The 21,707-nt window shown below is 43.6% G+C and overlaps 1 protein-coding gene across 1 annotated transcript; it reads left to right on the forward strand.

Annotated features, from left to right (window-relative positions):
- Positions 1-1,513: 1,513 nt before the first annotated feature.
- PTGR1 (prostaglandin reductase 1) lies at positions 1,514-21,101 on the forward strand. Its single transcript, XM_061201040.1, is given in 9 exon segments — positions 1,514-1,529; positions 2,775-2,890; positions 4,272-4,317; positions 8,505-8,622; positions 11,236-11,391; positions 14,074-14,189; positions 17,816-17,895; positions 17,898-17,932; positions 20,980-21,101. Coding segments are annotated over 8 exon segments (756 nt in total). The 5' UTR covers positions 1,514-1,529; positions 2,775-2,784; the 3' UTR covers positions 21,079-21,101.
- Positions 21,102-21,707: the final 606 nt, after the last annotated feature.

The raw sequence follows: 21,707 nt of genomic DNA on the forward strand, positions 1-21,707 counted from the left end.
CCAATATGATTGGTGTCCTTAAAGAAGAGAGAGAGACACCTGGGATGTATATGCACTGAGAAAAGGCCATGTGAAGACACAGAAAGAAGGCCACCATCTGCAAGCCAAGGAGCAAGGGTTCAGGAAAAACCAAATCTGCCAACACTTTGATCTTGGACTTCCAGCCTCCATAGCCATGAGGAAATAAACGTCTGTTGTTTAAGCCACCGAGTCTATGGTATTTTGTTATGGCAGCCCTAGCAATCCAATATACACTCTTTCAGAGACATCCAGATTTCTTTCAACTCTTCTGTGGAAAGTTTTTGAAGTCAACAAACAATCTTTCCTGCGAATCTGGCAATACTGTATAGCTAACATCTGCTTATTACTTAACGCTATATCCTCTTGGAGTTCTGAATCTTTCACTCAGTGCCTTGTTAAAAAGAATCCTATCCCTGGTTTAGGTAACCCAGGCCTAAGATTTTCAGTCTGGGAAAATAAAAAAATAAGATGCAGAGTACCAGCTTTAGAATGATCACGTGTTTGTGAAAACGGGGTGGAGGGCGGGGAACCTTCTAAGTGTATATGTCTGAACAACTGTGGAGAAGAGAGGGAAAGGGTCAACACTGGACTGGTAACATCTGTTGCCTTTTGGAGAGGGTAATGCAGGAGAAGGGGCAGTGTTCTCTAAACATCTTTGCATTATTTCACTGTTTATATGACTGACCAGGATTGGGCTCAGAGTTGGGGGTACACAATTGAATGAGGCAGTGTGGGGTGCCTGGGACTGACTCAGGGCCAGTGGGGAGGTCAAAAGATTGTTACCGGGATCTAGCGTTTATTGAGCTCACCACACGCCAGTACTAGTCTAAGCACTTGGTGTTAACTCATTTTATTCTTTAAAAAGACTTAATGTTCATAAAGCACTACTCTTATCTCGATCTCGCAGATGGGTCAATTAGGCAGGAAGGGGTTAAGTAGCTCATTCAGAGCTGCACCGTTAGGAAGTAGTGGGCGCAGGCTTGGAACCGGGCCCCGGCACCTTTGCCTTGCGCACACCGGCTCCCTGGATCCACCTTTCCTCTTGGAGTCGCCGGGGAAAGGCCCTACCAAGGAGGGCTGGGCGTTGCAGGGCTGCGGCGGGGTGGGGTGTCCTAGCTGCAGGGGCGCTCACTCCTGCCCGGGAGAGTCTGAGAAAGACAGAGTAGGAGAGCCTTGAATTGGCTCTTGCAGAGTAAAGAGGTGTTCATCAGGGAGACTGGGGGCAGGCGGGCACGGGGCCAGCACCCGAGTGCCAGCGTGGGGGCGTGGACGCCGGGCACTCTGCGGGACCGAGGAGGATCTCTCTCTCTCTCTCTCTCTCTCTCTCTCTCTCTCGCACCCCACGATCCCTGGGACCCTCCCCGAGCCGGTGCCCACAAGCCTCCGGGAGCGGCCGCGCCCTAGGCTAAACCCCACCCTCTCCTGGAACCTGCCGTACAGCCCGACTCCCGGAGGTCCGATGCGCAGTCCCGACTCCCTCCGTGAGGTAATGCAGCCTGCGGACGTTGGTAAGTAAATATCCCCACCGCACAGTTTTAGAATCTAAACTCCCCTGCGGCGGAGGGTTTGCGTACTGCTCGCCCTCACCTAATGCTGAGTAACCTCTGCGTCTTGCCCTCGGAAGAAACTTGGAAGCAGGACGCCTGGACCGATGCTTCCTGGCCCGCGCAGGTTCTTGGAGAGCTCGGAGACGGCTGCTGGAGGGAAAGGCGTGGCCTGGCTGTATTTTGGGTGCCTGGCATAGCTGCCTGTACCTGGGAGGGGGCTGGTGAAGGAACTTCCGGGACTACAAAAGTGGGACAAGTGTGGAAGGAGAATAAAGGCAGGGGTCGGAATTCATTTAACGGACGGGTATGGGCGCGGCGAGGAGGTGAGATCCGGGGGCGAGTACGCCTGGACCGGGCATCCCACCTGGCCCCCTTCCTCTAGCGGGTGGGGCTCGTCCTGATCCTCGCCTGCCTCCGCAGTCGCGCCCTTTCCACGGGTGCTTCTGGACTTACGGCGAGTCCAGAATTCTCAGCGGCTGCCTTTTTTGGGAAAAAAAGACAAGTAGGAACAGTAAAGTTTCGGGTCGAACCACCTCGATCGCTCCAAGCAAAATGTCCTGAGAGCTCAGGGCCGCCTGAATCATCTCTTGGCCTTGTCTGCAGGCAAGTTTAAACCCAAACAGACCCTGATTTCCCCGTTGGTGCCAAAGAAAACTCGCGCTTGAAAATGGGGCTGAGCGCAGCGCCACCCGGCGGTTGTCAGGTGTTCCTGAGACTGCTTGCCTTAGAACGCAGCGCTCTGTCCCTTTGAAAGATGTGCATGGACGTCGGTTCTTTGTGTTTGATACTTTTTCTTAGAATTCGCTTCATATGAGGAGAGAAATGGAATATTTGCACTCCAGGTAGTTGTTCAGTGCCCTAGCGAAACCTTAGCAGTGGCTAGGAAGAATTTGTGTGGGTTAACATTGTTCCTTGCCTTGGAGATTTCTAAGGTAGCCTCAGTTTCCTCTTCTGTACAACTGTGCACTGGCAATGATAATAATACCTATCTTATAGGGAAATTATGAGGGTAAAATGAGATGATAAGTATGACGTGCTTAACACACCAATAGAAACGGTGAACACTAAATAAACGTGATTGATGTTAAATGATAATGGCAAAGTTGATGATGGGTAGACCCTGCTGTCTGGCCTCAGCGCAACACTTAGGGAGCCATAAGAATCCAATCACTTCATGGCATTGACTACATGTTTACTGTGTTCTAGGAGCTTCAGGATGGTTCATGCTAAGAGCTGGACCCTGAAGAAGCACTTTGTAGGCCACCCTACTAATAGTGACTTTGAATTGAAGACAGTCGAACTCCCACCCTTAAAAAATGGAGGTAAGTCATACTCATTAGATTTAAGTTGGAAGAGACTATATCAGTTTGCCTTTGCTGGATAACAAACTACCTCCACATTTAGTGACTTCAAACAACAATCATTTATTAGTTCACAATTCTGTGGGTTGGCAGTTTGGGCTGGGTTAAGTTGGTGGGCCTTCTGTAGGTCTCATCTGGGCTAAATGGTTAACTTAGGATGGTCATCACTCACATGTCATGTAAGCCGGCTTTCTGCTCAGGTGCACGCCTCAGTTCTTCTCTATGTGGCCTTTCTAGCTGGCTGGTTTGAGCTCTTTGTTTTCACTGTGATTTCATAAATCTAGAGCAGCAGAAATTGGCAAGATCCAATATGCAAGCACTTTTCAAGCCTCTACTTATATCATGTTTGCTAATATGATGTTCATCAAAGCAAGCCCAGATTCAAGGTGTGGCAGTAGACTTCTTGATGGGAGGACGGCAAAGAAGCCCGCACACAAGGATGGGTGGTATCTGTGGCCCTTTTGCAAATGGCCGCAGAGACCTTTTCAAGGCTGTGTGTGTGAAGCCTCAGTGTCATGTTAGAAGATCCCTCTACTTTCCTTGGTAATTGAAATGCATGCTTGGGTGTATTATTCTTCCTGACTTTCGCCAGCCCATGGGGAGGATTTCCTCTCTGTCCCAGTGAGCCCCACAATGACAGTAGGGTAAGAACTGCCTAGCAGCAGTGTGAAGACCTCAGACTATCCCTGTGAGCAGACAATATCCCTGCAGAAATTGAAGGGAGAGAAATGGCGACACACCCCATCACGTGTTTGGAGATAAGCTTTGCAGAGCACGTGCTAAAGGGTGTCTCTAAGGGCTATTTTCAGATAGGTAAGCTTTGAGAAAAGGGCATGCAATCAAGTAGCATGGCAAAGTTATCGATCCCATCTAAGTTGGGATAGCCAAAACTCAGAACCAAAATTCCAGAGGATGGGTGCATGAGGGTCACTCCAGCAAAATGCATGTATTTTTTAATACTAACTGAGGCTGGTAATAAAACCCTATGTGAGCCCTGTAACATAGTGGTTACAAATGTGGCCCTGGTCAAGATACTTAACCTAAGCTTAAATAAAATGGAAACAATAACTGTTCAGAACATCATATGAAATAATCTATGTAAAGCATGGAGTGAGTGCTGAGTAAATAAAAATTTTAAATTTTATTTAAAAATTTTAAAAATAATTTTTACTTTTATTAACTGGACTGAGCCAAAGGTGAGAGCTCTTCTTGGCTCTTCAATAGAAAGCACAGATGAGAGGGCAACCCGGAAGCAGAGAGATTGTCTGTGTTTATTTAGAAGGCCAGAGATAAGGCATCAGGCCAGGGTTTCTAATTGCCTGTGGAATGCTTTATTTTGTAGAGGTCCTGCTGGAAGCTTTGTTCTTCACCGTGGATCCTTATATGAGGTATTATTTTCCTCCAGAAAATTCTTATGTTGTGCATTGGACACTACTTTGACGTGGTCAATCTTTTAAAATATCCAGCTGATTCAAAACGCTGTGACTTCCCCCTGTTTCTCCCAGTAGGATGTCAGTGATGGGATTCACGGATGCTCATCTTTTTCAGGCCAAAGTCTGAGCAGAGCAGTGAGGGATTACACTGGCCCCTTTACTTTACAGCCATCCCCCATCTTCATGTGCACAATTTACCTCTCATTGTTCACCAGAATTCCTTCCCAAAAACGTAAAAGAAGAAAGAAGCCAAGCTCGAATTTCTCCATTTCACTACTGGCAAATAATTTGGGTAGAGAAAGACGCTAAGACTAAAATTAGGTTTTCTTGCCTTTCCTTTACCTATATTCTTTTAATTTAGGTAATCTGCAGTCGACTCAAACATGGGTACTTAGTAAACAGTTCAGGGAGAGGAGAGAAAAAACGCTTTCACTGGCCACTGACTCAGTAACTTTTTGCCTAGGTAAACAACGCAGCCATCATTCTTTTAAATAATTTTTTTCATAGTTGATTGGTAGAGATTAAAATCTAAAGTGAAAAATATGTTTCCAAATGTTAACTAGCATCCCTTTTTGTGTGTCTAGTGTTTTGGGTAACAAGTACCCAGTGTACCTGGCTTATGTTTTTTTGTTTTGTTTTGTTTTCTTATTAATGTTTATTGGAGTCTAGTTGCTTTACAATGTTGTGTTAGCTTCTACTGCACAGCAAAACGAATCAGCCATACATATACATAGATCCCCTCCCTTTTGGGTTTCCCTCCCATTTAGGACACCACAGTGCATTAAGTACAGTTCCCTGTGCTATACAGTATGTTCCCATCAGTTGTCTATTTTATACATAGTATCAATAGTATGTATGTGTCAATCCCAATATCCTAATTCCTCCCACCCCACCCCTTTCCCCCTTGGTATCCATACGTTTGTTCTCTACATCTGTGTCTCTATTTCTGCTTTGCAAATAAGATCATCTATACCACATCTGAGTTTCCGGAGGTGTCAGGGGATCTGAAGTTTAAATAACTGAGATGAATCACAGTATAGTTGTACAGTCAGTGTGGTGCAGATTTAAAACACTCAAGTGTCTCTTGGCCTTATCCCTCAGGAAGACTCCTGGTCAGTTCATCCTGTGTCTGCCCTCCAGGGCCCAGCTGCACTTTGTACCTCAAGTTTCCTCTCAGGTCCTGGAGAAGCAAGGTCAACTGAATTCCCTTTGAAGTCCCCCAAATTTTCCCAGCCTGGAAAGTTTCTCTAAGTAATTTCTCTAAGTTGTGTGATCCTTTTCTTTCTTCATTCCTTCTTCCCACCCTTCCTCCCTCTTTCTTTTCACCCTTTGAAGGATTTCTAAAGAATGAAACGGAAATATATATATCCCCAAATGATCAGCCTCCAGCAAAACCAGTCCCATACCCCCCAAGTTCATATAACACACAGAATTTGAGCTCCTCAGAACTGCCACAGCCAAGAGACAACATTGTGAAATTAGCAGATGCTTAAGGCACTAAACAGAATGACAACCCTTTCCGGTCTTTCCTGCCTGCCCGTACCCTCTACTAGTGACAGCTCTTCCTCTCCCACCTTGTTATCCCACCCATCCTTCTCTAAATGGTGAGCTGGGGGTAGGAGCACGGGGGTGAAGGCAGACATGAGGAAACCAAGGAGCCAGTCTCCCATGACTTAGTTGGAGAGAAAGTAATTGGTAAAATATTAGGAGATTTGAATTCTAAAAACAGAGGATAATGTATTCATTTGTGGGTACATTTCTCATTCACCCATTTCAAGCCCTAAGGAGTACGCTTTTACTCCAGATAACCAACTTCATACCAGTGGTTCTCAAAGGCTGAGGGGGAGGGGTTACATATGCCATGTTTCTAGCCTCCATGAGCAACACACCACCAGTGCTTTGAGAATTCCTGCCATTATGTGCCCTTACCAGTGGGATGGGTCAACCCTTCCAGAATGCTGGAACTTCTGCTATAAAAGAAGTTGAACTTTGAAACCTAGGGTCTTTCAGCTGTCCAGGCTCCAAAGATTTAACATCCTCCCAAAGTATTGCATTATTTCCTTCAATAGGATCTCTGTCTTCTTGTTAAGCTGGAAGAGTTCAAGTGTTTTGCTCTCCAACCTGTTGATTCTATCCAGTCCCCCTTTGTCCAAAGCATACCTTTCATTTTCCCTCTAGGATTTCTTTATTGCTGGCTTCTTCATCCTATCTCCATTTTACTTTTAAAAGGAGGTGATGTTTGGGAAAGACCTTGTATATCTTAGGTCAGTATGTCTAACTGAAGGCTGATTTTGCAAACATCTAGACGGGGGATTGGGGGAGGGGTGTACGGGTTGTCATGGGTGGAATGACCCAATCTGAAAATGTACCTTCTGCTTCTCTTTGGGAGTTAGGCTAACTTGCCTAGCATACTCTCATATCAGCATTCGTTAAGGTGGTGGTTCTCAGTTGCTTGCATTCATAAGAATCACCTAGAGTCCTATTAAAATTCATATATCCACATCCCAGTATTTTTGAATCAGTGGGTTTGAGGCAGGGTCTGGGAATCTAAATTTTTAATAAAGCTCCAGGTGATTCTGAGACAAGTGGTGTTCCATCCATCTTTTGAAAACAGTGGGTTAAGGGAATATTAGATATTTGGAGCCTCAGAAAAAGTGCTGTTTGCCTTTCACTGCTTTCCCTTCAATGCCCAACTCTAACAAGCCCTCAAATGTAGTCAAGGCTGAATAAGCTTAAGTCACGCCAACGTGTAGTTTGTTTTACACAGAAATGACTTTATATGAATTGTCTGAAATTTTGCCAGTGGCTTAACAGTCACCGTAATGGGTATAGATTTCATGGGCTTAGACTCAGGGGTGCAAAAATAGAACTTAAAATTTTCTACTCCTGTACTTCATTTCTATCTCAAGCTGGTGTAGTAAAATAAAACCTCCGTTAAACCAGTGATTTCTCCCATCATTTCAGGTTTAAAACTCATAATTTCCTTTGTCTTCTCCCTAGGGTTGATGCAAAGCTCCCAGGGCTAACACAAACCCAGCAGAGGGGGGACAACAACTTCTTGCTCTTTTTTTTTTTTTTTTAAAGGAAATTTTAATGTCATTAACATATATCAAAGGTCATTTTTTTTTTTTAAGTATTTATTTATTTATTTATGGCTGTGTTGGGTCTTCGTTTCTGTGCGAGGGCTTTCTCTAGTTGCGGCAAGCGGGGGCCACTCTTCATCGCGGTGCGTGGGCGTCTCACTATCGCGGCCTCTCTTGTTGCGGAGCACAGGCTCCAGATGCGCAGGCTCAGTAATTGTGGCTCACGGGCCCAGCTGCTCCGCGGCATGTGGGATCTTCCCAGACCAGGGCTCGAACCCGTGTCCCCCGCATTGGCAGGCAGATTCTCAACCACTGCGCCACCAGGGAAGCCCAACTTCTTGCTCTTGATCTTAGTTTTGTGTTGGTCCCCCCGTCTCAAAGTGTAACTTTTCTCATTGAGTCCTCAGCCACATCCCCTTCCAAGCTGGAAATCCACTGAAGTGTGGTGGTTTCTTGACCTAATCCCCATCGGTGCTATGTGAGCTGCATCTTTGCAGGCCCACTAGTCGTTTCCCTGCAAGCTAACTTTGGCATCTCATTAGGGATGAGATGGGGAGATTGCTGATGTTCTTTCATACCACTCTGGAGCCATGGGAAGTTCAAGGTGTTTCTTCCTGGCCCTCTCAGGCCTAGACACCATATACCGTTATATCTGTTTATGGCACCATGATGACATGGAGGCTTTCCCTATGAAGCTCGCCATCTCCCTAGAACTTACATAGGAATGAGGCATAAGCTGTCTGTTCTTGGATCCCTAAAGTTTGAGGGGGATCTATTTTCCTTCACCCCTGAAACTTGGCCTGGGGGTGGACAGGATGCTTCCCCCCTTCCAGCCACCTCTCTGTTCCCTCCCTAGTTCCCATCATCTTTTTTCCTCTCCTGGAGGTAAAGAAGGAGGAGGTGGACCATTAGTGGCTAGTAATATCCATTTCCTATATTTTCTGTCTTTTACCTGGACCCATGGCACTGAGCTGCTGAGAAGGCCTTCAGGATATATATAAATGAGATACAGGGGAAAGAAACAAATTTATCCCCATAGCCTTACTTTTCTTCCCTTAGCCTAACAGCCTGCTCTGGCCTGCTTGACATCTGTGGTGTGCAGGGTGGAGAAACAGTGCTGGTTAACGTGGCCGCAGGAGCAGTGGGCTCCGTTGTGGGGCAGATCGCTAAGCTCAAGGTAAGTGTCTTCCTCCGTAACAAACATTTACTCAGCACCCACAGCGTGCCCTGGGAATGCAGAGGTGAACACAGCAGACCTTTTGTGGTCTCAGGGAGTTTGGTCTACTAGTCTATTTCGTTGAGAAGCTGGAGATTGGGAATGACTGAGAAACGGGGGGAATGGGGGAAATGGCACAGCAAAGATGACCTGAACATTGTAATTTGATACCACTGCAGGTCTCAAGTCAGGAATGGCCTCTGCTAGAGTAGTGAATTTGTAAGCAGTAACTATTTTCATAGTTTTTACTGAACATTTCTTGTTACAACTTAATCCCCTTTCTTCATGATTGCCCCCAACAATTAAAAGAGGGACCTGAGATCAGCCAGCCAAGAGTCATCACCCACACGGCCCCATTGCAAAGGCTACTGCAGTCAGCCCAGAGCGGTGGGGCCCCAGCTTGGGAACTAACTCATGGGAGGCACGCAGGGCATGGAAACATTGCCTCTGATCTGGACAGGTGTCTGTGCTCAAGAGATCTGATTTGATGGTAGGGGTACAAGACATCAGGCAGCTCCCACATGGTCAGGATGTATCACATAGTGGAAATGTTCCAAGGTGATCTGGTTTGGCTTATCCTTTGCCAGAGGCTGGATGTTGGATTCAGGATCTAGTTTCTAGGGAAACAGGGAGAATACAGATGAGTACAGGACTACAACCAACAGCCCAGGGTTTGGGCTGGTCTCCAGTGCTAATGGGAGCTTGGAATACAAATAAAGAGATGAGGCTGTCATACAGGTTGCAAATTCTGCAGTTAAGGAATTACATTAGTTTTCTAATGTTAAACCATAATAGCATTCTGAAATAATCGTTATTTACCAATGGTGTATTATGAATTTATACTTTTGGATTTGATTTAATAACATTTTATATAGAATTTTTGCATCTATATTCATAGGTGAGTTTGGTTTAAAGTCTTTTGTTTGGAACTTATCAGTGTTTAGCTTTGGGTTATGCTAGACTTACAAAATGAATTAGTAATACTTCCAAAATTCAAATTTTAAATGTTCTATTGAAACTTTAAGGGATTTTTATTTCAAAAATTTGATAGGACGTATTTTTTAATTAGGGAAGAGCCACCTCTCTCCCTTTTCTTATTTTTTTTTTTTTCTGGCTGTGCCATGCAGCATGTGGGATCTTAGTTCCCCAACCAGGGATCAAACCCGTGCCCCCTGCCATGGAAGCGCAGAGTCTTATCCACTGGACCACCAGGGAAGTCCTGATAGGACTCATTCTTAAACCTATTCTTTTAGAAACTCCTTAGAGACTGCCATGCTAAGAAGCTTGTGCTTAATCCTTAGAGGAATGACATGATTAATTCTGCATTTTAGAGAAATCTTTTTGACCCTGGGAGGAGAATAGTTCATAGGGACACAATACTAGAAAAAAGAAGTCAGATTAGGATGCTCTTACAATAATTCAGATAAAAATTATGATACCCTGACAGTGAAGATGGGACGTCAGAGGCAGCTTTTAAGGATATTTGTTGAAAAAGAATAAACACCTGGTGATTGGATGTGGATAACAGGAGAAAGGAAAGCATCTCCTTTGACCCACATGTTTCAGGTTTGGATAACTGCGTGGTATCACCCACTACAATAAAGAATAGAGGAGGAACAACAGGTAAGAAGCAAGGAAAAAAAAGATTCCATTTTAGACACATTGATTATGAGGCCCCTTAGGCTCTCCAAGTGAAGATTGTTATAGGTCGTTGGAAATACTGATTTGGAACTCTGGAACTCAGGAGAGAGGCATGGCTGGAGTTAATAAACAAGGGAATCATCTGCATGAAGGTGGCAGTGAGGTCATACGAGTAAATGAGATCATCTTATGAGAGTATAAGGTTAGAAGGCAAAAGTACCAAGGATAAGAGATTTTGCAAAATCGTTTTTTCTTGAATCATGAAGGAATGGAAAAAGTATATGGCAGTTGTTTGTACAGATACATGTACGAACCCAAAGGCCTTTCCCCAATTGAAAGTGAACAGAGGCTGATATTCTGGTCTTCACGATACATTCAGAATAGAAGAGAGCTTCCTGAAGATCTACTCTCTATGTACCAATATAATCTCTAGTCTCAACCTGAAAGTGCTTCTCAGAATGCACTCCAGTTCCTCTATGATTAGGCAGCATCTAGTCCAATGCTTTGGGCCAAATCACAGAACACGGGGCAGTTACCAGGAGGGCTGTCTTTGATATGAGAGCCCCAGGGCAGAGCCAAAATTATAGTCTAAAGAGTCAGTGCACCAAGAGATAGCATGCAAGTCATTGCAAGGGAGAAGAAGCCCCAACATAAAGAAACAGGAGAGTCAAGCCAGCAGGTTGAAATGAGCTGCAAACCACCTAAACATAGGAGGGATCGGTGGGGTGGTCAGAGGCAAGCTGAAGTTATGGTTGGGTTGTATCATAGGCTAGTTTAGGGACGAATTTCACCTAGGGGGTCTGTTGGCCCATTATATATGTGGCTCAGCACCTAGGAGGGTGTTCTGGAGGAACCTGGCCATTCTAGACTAGGAGGATAGACTTGGCCCATGCTTGTGGTTTATAAATGGTTTCCATTTTTCTCCCCATTTAGGGCTGCAAAGTTGTTGGAGCAGCAGGGTCTGACAAAAGGGTTACCTGCCTTGAAAAGTATGGATTTGATGTTGCCTTTAACTACAAAACAGTAAAGTCTTTGGAAGAAACTTTGCAAAAAGCCTCTCCTGAGGGTTATGATTGTGATTTTGATAATGTAAGTACAAACTGGACTTAATATCTGATTTACTAGCAAAGCAACAAAGCACTATATGAGAGAATCTACTTCTAGAGTTTCCATCTAAAAATATATGAGGAAAGCACATATGCCTTTTTTAAAAACCAGCTTTATTGAGATATAATTTACCTGTTTAAAGCATAGAACTTAGTAATTTTTAGTGTATTCACAGAATTGTACAACCCTTGCCACAATTTTAGAACATTTGCATCACCCTGAAAAGAAATGTTTGTGTCATTAGCAGTCACTCTCCTTTGTCCCCCCAAAAGTGATATTTTGTGACTGGCTTCTTACACTTAGCAAGTTTTCAAGGTCCATCCATATTGTAGCATGTATCATTTTTTCATTCCTTTTAAAAAAAATTTTAATTGAAATATAGTTGATTTACAATGTTACTTCATTTCCTTTTTTGTTTAATAAATTTATATATTTATTTATTTATTTTTGGCTGCATTGGGTTTTTGTTGCCGCGTGCGGGCTTTCTCTAGTTGCGGCAAGCAGGGGCTACTCTTCATTGTGGTGCGCGGGCTTCTCATTGCGGTGGCACAGGCTCTAGACGCACAGGCTCTGTAGTTGTGGCTCATGGGCTCTAGAGTGCAGGCGCAGTAGTTGTGGTGCGTGGGCTTATTTGCTCCACAGCATGTGGGATCTTCCTGGACCAGGGATCGAACCCGTGTCCCCTGCATTGGCAGGCGGATTCTTAACCACTGCACCACCAGGGAAGTCCCTCATTTCTTTTTATGGCCAAATAATATTCCATTGTATGGATATATCACATTTTATTCATCCATCCATCGGTTGTTGGGCAACTGAGTCATTCACACTTCTTGGCTATTATGTATAATGCTGCTGTGACCATTCATGTACAAGTTTTTGTGTGGATATATGTGTTCATTTTCCTTGACTACAGTTGGAATTGTTGGGTCATATGGTAACTCCACATTTAATATTTTGAGGAACTGCCATACTATTTTGCAAAATGGCTGCACTATTTTACCTTGTCACCAGCAATCTGTAAGGGTTCCAATTTCCCCAAATCTTCAGCAACATTTATTATCTGTCATTTTGATTGTGGCTATCCTAGTGAGTTTGAAGTGATATTTTGTTGTGGTTTTGATTTGCATTTCTCCAATGGCTAATGATGTTGAGCATCTTTTCATGTGCTTATTGGCCGTTTGTATGTCTTCTTTGGAGAAATGTTTGCTCAAATCCTTCAACCATTTTCAGTTGGGTTATTTGTTGAGTTGTCAGAGTTCTTTATATATTCTGGACCCAAGTCCCTTATCAGATACAGTCAATTCTCAGTATTCCTGGTTGTTATGTTCTATAAAGTCACCACAAACACTGAACCATTGCTCCTACTGGAAGTGTGCACACACATGCACATATCTTACATAGATTACAATCTTAAGTCCTTCCTATAGCTTCTCTTTATTTCAAAAGAGAAAAATTTTGTTTAAAAGTGTTAAGTAACTTGTCTGAGGCTGCCCCAGGACTAATCCTCCCACAGTTGGGATTCATACTCCATTCAGCTGGCCCCAGAGCTGGAGCTTCTTGAACCACTCTACACTGCCCCCTACTGTCTTCATCCTCTGGTAATCTCTGGTATGAGAGCTGAAAAAAGAAGGCAGACCCTTGGCCTTTTTTGACCTTAGCTGGGAACTTTGTGTCTCTTTTGCCACTAGCCACTCTGTGTATGTCTGCAAATGACCAGGGAAAGCTCTATGAGTATTGATTTTGGGGTTATAAATAAATTTTAGCAAGTAGTCCAGTTCTCAAATATGAAATATACTTATAATGAGGATCATTAGTAATAATATCTCCTGTATAGGGTTTGCAAATATTTTCTCTTATTCTGAGTTGCTTTCACTTTCCTTTTTTTTTTCTTCCACTTTCTTGATGGTGTCCTTTGAAACACAAAAGTTTTAAATTTTTCATGAAGTCCAATTTATTTTTTCTTTTGTTGCTTAGGCTTTTGGTGTCATGTCTAAGAAGGCTTTGCCTTATGGTTTTTTCCTAAGAGTTTTATCGTTTTAGCTCTTACATTTAGGTCTATGACACGTTTTAAGTTAATTTTTGTGTATCGTGTAAGGAAGGAGTCCTATTTCATTCTTTTCCGTGTGGATGTCAGTTGTTCTGCACCATTTGTTAAAAAGACTGTTTTTTCCCCTGTTGAATTGATTTGGCACTCTTGTCAAAAATCAATTGACTATAAATGTAAGGGCTTATTTTGGACTCTCAATTTAGTACTATTTATCTATATTTCCGTTCTCACACTGTCTTGATTGATATAGCTTCGTAGTAAGTTTTGAGATCGGAAAATGTGAGTCCTCCAACTTTGTTCTTGATATGGCTTCTGAGCTATTTTCCCATACTTTTAGATAAGGCAATGAGATTATTGAACTGATCAGAAAACCCTAAATTATAATGAAGTAAAACTTATAAGTTATATAAGGTATATTTCTACAGTCAAATGAAAATGCCTAGTTTCTAATGTCTTTTTCCAACTGCAATTTTCTGCCCTGCGGTGCTAATTTAATCAGTGTTATTGCTGCTAAAACAAGTATTGTGAAATGATCATTGTGAGTTAATGATTCTCCTGAATCTTCTAGGGTTTAGATTATTTAAAGGTTTTGGTTTTTTGTTTCCCTGTCTGTTTAGGTGGGTGTAGAGTTTTCCAACGTTGTTATCCCCCAGATTAAGAAATTTGGAAGAATTGCTATACATGGGGCCATCTCTACATATAACAGAACCGGCCCCATTCCCCCAGGTAATGAGCTCACGCACATGATCACAGGTGTAGAAAGACGGGACAAGGCGAAGATTCACAGATATGGTATAGGCCAGTGACTATCAAAGTATTTAAAAGATTTCCTAATATTCTTGATGAAATAGTATTTATTAAACTAAAAATATATAATTGTGTATATTTGTGCTAAATCAGCTTATATTGGATTTTGACATAGAGAAATAACAGGAGCTGAAAATATGGAAGAAACAGAGTTATTAAAAGTTTTAGTTTTTTACCTACTGTTTTCTGCAAAGTTGTAAAAAGCCATGATTTGATTTAGAAATAGAACACGTTGTCCTGGCTGATAAAAAATTAGGGTTCTTCAGGATATTCGGGATGTGCTGGAGGTTGGGGGGTGGGTAGACGGTGGCTTAATGTGGGTGAAGGGAAAACAGGCTGCCATTTCCTTCAGACAGTAGTGGGCAGAGTTTCCTGCAGCAGCACCAAACTGACAATTTCCACTACAAGGGAAAGGAGCATGCACTTTCTCTCCATCCCTAGAATGTCCTTGTTTTGCTTCTCCCGTGCCCTGCCATGCCCTCCATCCCCCGCTTCTCCACTCTCTTATGTGGAGACCTTCCCCTCCCACCTCCATGCTCAAGTAAGTCCAAAAGCAGTATCAACTAGAGAACTATATTCATTAAATCTCAATTTTCTAAGAGATGTCATATAGGCCTCTTATTTTACAGACGGGGAGATGGATGGCCAAAAGGACCAGAGACTCTTTCAATCCTATTAGCAACAGACTCAGAATAAAAGCAGATCTTCTGAACTCCTCATACAGAGTCCTTTCTGCTACAAATGATTCTGTGCTGTTGGTGAGAGTACAGATTTACCTGGGGTCGAAAAATACAAAAAAGGAGAAAGAAGAACAAAAAGGAGTCTTCCAGATTACCATCAGGATCCAGGCAACCACAAATAAATGATGGGCTTCACTCATGGGAATGAAACCTTATAACCCTGCTAGTTAACATCACCTCGGCTGCACTGAGATGGGTGGGTGGGAGTGGAAGAGGCTGAGGAAGGACCACTTGTAGATTCCCTGTTGGGTTGTGAAAAATCAAAGACACTACTTTCTCCAAGAAGGACACTCCAGGTGCACCTGGCAATCTTATTAGGGACTTTTTCCCCCTCATATTTTTCTAATTGATGCTAAGCTAGAGTCCTGGGAAATCTTCCTGCCAATTGAGCAGAGGTCCAGGATGCATTTTCCTGACCACAGCCAAATATTTTGGATACAGTAACTTGATCTAGGCTTTTAAGCAATTAGTCTTTGCAAGTTCAGCGGCTCAGGTCCCAGGTCTTTGAGACCTATCTGGCCTTGTGGACAAGCTGGCCTTGTCCATTCCATTTTAATCAGGTGAGATTCTGCTCTGCCTCTGATCTCCAGAAATTCTAACATATTTCACTGTTAGGAGAGCTCGGAGGCAAGTAATTGTTTCCCCCAGTTTTCATGCCACATTTGTTTTCTACTCGAAATAAAGAAACCACATCCCCATCAGCGTGGACAATCCCAGAAACAGTATTTCATCCTCTTCCAAGATGAGAAAATGAGGACTCCACTTCTTAACCCAAGAGAAATATGGCTGGGGTGAGTCTTCCAGAGAAGCACTCTTTCTGCAAGACTAATCTAGCATTTGGATGTGTCCCTCTCGTGTCTCACTCATCTTGCATCAGTTTCTTTTGGTTCAGGACAAAGCCCTACTTTTCTTTCTTTATCTCGTTTTTTTTTTTTTTTTGGCTGCTTTGGGTCTTCATTGCTGCAGGCGGGCTTTCTCTAGTTGTGGTGAGCGGGGGCTACTCTTCTTTGCGGTGCATGGGCTTCTCATTGCGGTGGCTTCTCTTGTTACGGAGCATGGGCTCTAGGCGCGCAGGCTTCAGTAGTTGCAGCGTGCGGGCTCAGTAGTTGTGGCTTGCAGGCTCTAGAGTGCAGGCTCAGTAGTTGTGGCGCACAGGCTTAGTTGCTCTGCGGCACGTGGGATCTTACTGGACCAGGGATTGAACCCATGTCCCCTGCATTGGCAGGTGGATTCTTAACCACTGTGCCACCAGGAAGTCCCAAAGCCCTACTTTTCTGACTGCTGACATTACTTTCTTCAAAGTAGCAAGTGGGAACTCTAGGCCTGAGTAATGCCAGTTATGAAGGATGCTGAAGCTAGATTCTGCCAGTCATCTGGGCTCTTCTGGCCCTGATATTCCCCGGGCATTTTCACCTGACTTCCTGGAACTTGTAAGACTATGCTCAGGTGTCATTCCCTCAGTTTCTGGTCACTTAGGATCCTTGGGAAAATAAACCAGGCAACCAATACAACCTTTTCTCTCACGCACAGAAGAGTACTATCTTTTTTACAGGCTGCAGGGTAGCCCTGTGCTTTTTCTACGCTGGTGGTTCTCAAAGGGTGGGCCCCAGACCAACAGCATCACCATCTCCTGGGGACTCGTTAGAAATACAATCCTTGGGGCCCACTCCATCTCCACAGTCAGAAGTTGGGTGAGGGGCCCAGCAATCGCTTTTCACAGGCTCTCCACGTTATTCTGACACTTAGGAAAGTGTGAGACCCACTGTTTCAGGCGAACTCTTGGTATCTTGAAATGGCGAGGGCAGGGACAGGTGTGGGACTTGCTGAGCCCCTTGATCTATTCTCTTATTGGCTTGTAGGCCAGGCTACAAGCTAATTGGCTAGTTGTTTTGCATCCGCTTTGAGAACAGAACAGAAATTGATAGATTTATGCCATAAAATGACTGTATTAAGCCATAAAGAAGGACATGCTAAGTATTGTGAATATCAGGGTATTCACCCTTGAGTAGCACAGAAACGTTTCACATGTTATCTTCAGGACCGCTTTCTGTTCCCTAGAACTGTTTGGGAAGTTTTTGGTGGACCTTGCTTCTGGCAGGTGAGGGATGAACAGTTCCTGGCTGCCTGGCCTGTACAAGGACTCCATGTGTGTGTCGGTTTCCCATGGCTGCTCTAACTCTTACCACAAACTTAGTGGCTTAAAACAACACAAATGTATTGTCTTACAGTTCTAGAGGTCAAAAGTCTAAAATGGATCAGCAGGGCTGCATTCCTTCTGAAGGCTCAAGAAGAGACTCGTTTCCTTGCCTTTTCCAGTGCTAGAGGCCGCCTGCGTTCCTCGTCTCATACTCCCTTTCTCCATCTTCAAAGCCAGCAGCACTGCATCTCCAAATCTCTCTCTCTCTCTCTCTCGCTCTGACCTCTGCTTCCATCATCACATATTTTTTCCCGACTCCAATTTTTCTGCATCCCTCTTTCCCTTACAAGGACCCTCGTGTGGGCCTACCTGTATAATACAGAATAATCTCCCCATCTGAAGGTTCTTAACTTAGTCATATCTTCAAAGTCCCTTTTGCCACATAAGGTAACATATTCACAGGCTCTGGGAATTAGGATGTGGACGTCTTTGGGGGCCATTATTCTGCCTACCACAGAGTGCATGTTGACTTGTGGGCAGTCCCGTGGGTCAGAAAGAGTGGAGGAAACAGAAGGGAGAGCGCCGGGAGAACTCTGACATGCCTTGTACCGCTTGTGTTTTCACCACGGCCACCTGCCTGGACCCTGGTGCCCAAATGTGCCCTCCTCTTCACAGGCCCACCCCGGAGGCCATCATCTTTAAGGAGCTTCACTTCGAAGGCTTCCCCGTCTACCGCTGGCAAGGAGAAGTCCGCCAGAGGCTCTGAAAGACTTGCTGACAGGGGTCTCAGAGGTGACAGGCTCCAGAGCCACTCCTCCACCAGATCCCCTTCCCTTTGGATGCTGCAGATTTCATTTCCACTGGGAATATGGGTTCATCTCACTGCTCCCCCTTTTATAACAAAATACCTGGAAGTCTTGTCTGCACCTGTCTGCAGTCCCTCTTTCCATTCTTTCTTAAACCCACCTATCGGGTTTTGCACTGTTGCCATTCCACCAACACAGCTTTTGTCGAGGTCACCGATGCCCCTCACACTGTGAACTCCAGTCGTCGGCTCTTAGCATCATTTGGCTGTGGGGAGTATTTGACAGAGGGCATCACTCCCTCCCTCCTTCCTTTGGCTTCCCTTGGCTCTTGGTTTTCCTCACTGATTGGTCCTCCTCAGACTCCTCTGCTAGCTTCTTTTCTTCTCTCCAAAGTAATAACAGTGTCCCAATGCATGGTCCCTGGGCCTCTTTTCTCCTCTGTCCACTCTCTCTCAGCCCTTCGTTATCTCATCCACGCTCTTGCTTTTAAATATCATCAGTATGCTGACAGCTCCCAACTGTCTGTCTCCAGCCCAGATCTCTCCCCTGAGCTCTAGACTGTTCAACAGCTGTGCTTGGATGTGCAATACACTTCTCCATCTCTGTCTTAAAGTGTTAAAAACCAAAAATGTCTTGATCTTTCCTGCCAAACTTGCTCTATATATAGACCGCACCGTCTCAGTTATGACAACCTTTTTAGTTGCTCAATTCAAAAACGTTGAAATTATCTTTGATTCCTTTCTTTCTCTCATATCCATGTCTAATCTGTCAGGAAATTCTGGTGGCCCAACCTCGGAGATACATTCAGAATCTGCCCTGTTTCCCCTTCTCCACCGCCACCATCCTGGTCTAGGCCACCATCTTGTCTGGCCCAGATGTTGTGGTGGCCTCTAATCTGCTCTCCCACTTTTTCACCCCTACAGACAATTCCCAACACAGCAGCCAGAGTGATCTTTTAAAGCATAAATCACACCAAGTCATCTTATGCTCAAAACCCTGCAAAGCTCCCCATTTCACTTAGAATAAACCCTGCAAGACTGGACACTATCTGGCCTCCGTTACCTCTCTAATTTCATTTCTTACTGTCTCTCCCCACACCCCTCCACTTCTCTGTAATTGCTTACTTAATTCTCGCCCCCTTCTTCAAGTTTTTGCTGAAAACTGCCTTCTGAATGAGGAAGCTTTGAACACGACCCTATTTTATATTGCAATCCCCCTCCACTGGTTGATCCTCTTTATCTTACTTTGATCCATAGCAATTATCATCTTTTAACATAATATACACTATAATTCACTTATTTATTACACTTATTGTCTGCCTCCCATGAGAATGTAACCTCCACGAGGGCAGCAATATTCACGCATTTTGTTTTCTGATGTGTCCACACCACCCAGAATAGTCTGAATAGGCACTAGATGAACATTGTTGAGATGAATGGGTGTTAGAGGGGCGTATATTTTGCCATGGCTCTTCCAGGTCCTAGAGTGGAGTCGTCTTATAGCCATGCCTTATAGATCCAGAGGAAGAATCCAATCGCTTTGTCCTGAGCTGTGATCATTTTCCCACCTTACGCCATGTGGAGTTTTAGTCAACAGAAATCTGAATAACCGAGGTGGCATTATTTTCGTTTCCCAGGAGAAAAGTGGTACCATACTTCCTAACTCCTGGCTTCCTGACCATTTCCAAATTCAAAGACATAGACTGCTCCCCTGGCATCCCCTGGAGCTTGGCGTTCTTCCCAGTCTAACACTCTCCGAGTGCTGGGCTGGGCTCTTTCCAGGGAGCTGGGAAGAGTGGGATGCTTTTAGAGTTCCCAGTGTGTAGCCTCTTTGTCCCTGTTGGCGAAATCAAACATGATCACAGCTGACAGCAGACACCACTGTGCTGGTGTCCCAAATGCTTTCTTCCTACAAAGTGAACCTAATTATAATTTTGTTCTAAGTAACCAGTGAATTGGTTTAATTTCTCTCTCATCTATTTATTTCTTTCTCATCCCTCCCCCTTTTTTTAATACACTTTTTATTTTAGAATAGTTTTAGAGTTACAGAAAAATTCCTGAGAGTACAGAGAGTTCCCATATACCCTGTATTCTATTATATCCTAATTTCCCATATTATTAACATTTTATATTAGTATTCATCCTCTACTTTTAACCTCTAAACTTTTGATTATAGCTTTTGACCCTTTCCAGGTTCTTGGCCTCTTCAAGAACAGGAATGAGCTGGGGCCTTCTATTGATAGTTAAGTGTTCAAATCCCAGCTTCCCTACATACTAGTTGAGTGACCTCAAGCAAATAAATAGTCCCACCATAAATCCATAAAGGATGCTAAACCATCACTGGATACATTAGGGAAAAACAGTATAAGGTAACTTAGATATCCACATAAGACCTCTTTAAAATAATGTGAGAATGTGAATTAGTTCTATTTAGTAGACTGTGCCTTGTAGAAAAAAGAGAAATGAAAATCCTTCTTCACTAAATGAACTCTTCCCTCCCACACTCCTAAATGAATGTTAAACACGTATTGAACAAATCTTGGCTTGAAGGGAAGACATATTATTAGACTGCCATCGTATTTACATTTCCTGAACAGGTTCTGCCTCTTCAGGGGTCAAATAGAGGTAATGATGCTACAGCATTGGGCTACTGGAAAGATGAACACAGATGATACCCTGCAAGGATGTCCCCTGCTCCATCTGCATCCACCTCTTCTGAGATCATTACATTATTAAATTTTTCTATTCAGTTTACTTAGAAATTAGTTAATTGCTTCCTTGTGACATTTCTCGTATTGTTATACTGTGATCTGACGCCTATTATTAAACTCTTATGTGTACTGTAATCTGTTACATACACTGTGTATGTGGGTCATGCCCCCCCCAAATGACTATAAGTTCAAAGAGGACAGGGTCTCCACTTCCTAGTTCCAAGTTTCCCATGATGTACTGATAAATTTGTTGCTACAATGAGAAGAGTATATAATTTAGAATATAAAATTAATCTATTATATTTGTTGTTGTTTTGATACAGGGTAAAATCCAGTACCATGAACACATCACTGAAGGATGTGAAAACATGCCAGCTGCATTTACGGGAATGCTGAAAGGAGAGAATTTGGGGAAGCAATAGTGAAAGCATGAACAAAAATGACACATGGAATCTAGAAATCATTTGGATGATTACTTAGTTTCTTTATAATAATTTAGTAAAAAGTATGCTGTCTTCATGGTCTAAAAAACATTAATTGTAATGCATTTGATCTACCTAATAAAATACATTTAAGTGGAATATAATTAGCAAGAGAGTGAAAATTTCATATTGAACAATGGCCAAGTGAACTTACTGCCTGCTATAGTTCCCTCAGGGTTATGGTAGAAAATAATGGCTCTTTTGAGTCCAAAAGTTTACTGCTTCTGTGACCTTGAACTTCTGATTTTCCATCTGTAAAGTGAGGACAGTAACATCTGCTTCACATACATATTATACATTTATTTAAAACACCAGCATAACACGTGGCATATATTAGGTACTCAGTAAGTGTTAGCTACCTCCCTGCAGAAATCAGTGAATTTGAAGTCAAGATCACCACCCCTATGGCTTATGGTTACACAAGGAGAAATAACCATTGCTGATGTACACGGACTCAGGGGAGCCCCCATTGGTCCTCTGCGGGCAGGTCTAATGTGGCAGACCAAGGAAGGAATCTATCGCTTACAACAGCTACAAAAAAAGATAACATATGGGAATCTTTATAAGCC

Source organism: Eubalaena glacialis, chromosome 9 (genome assembly GCF_028564815.1).
Source record: "Eubalaena glacialis isolate mEubGla1 chromosome 9, mEubGla1.1.hap2.+ XY, whole genome shotgun sequence".
Classification (NCBI taxonomy): domain Eukaryota; kingdom Metazoa; phylum Chordata; class Mammalia; order Artiodactyla; family Balaenidae; genus Eubalaena; species Eubalaena glacialis.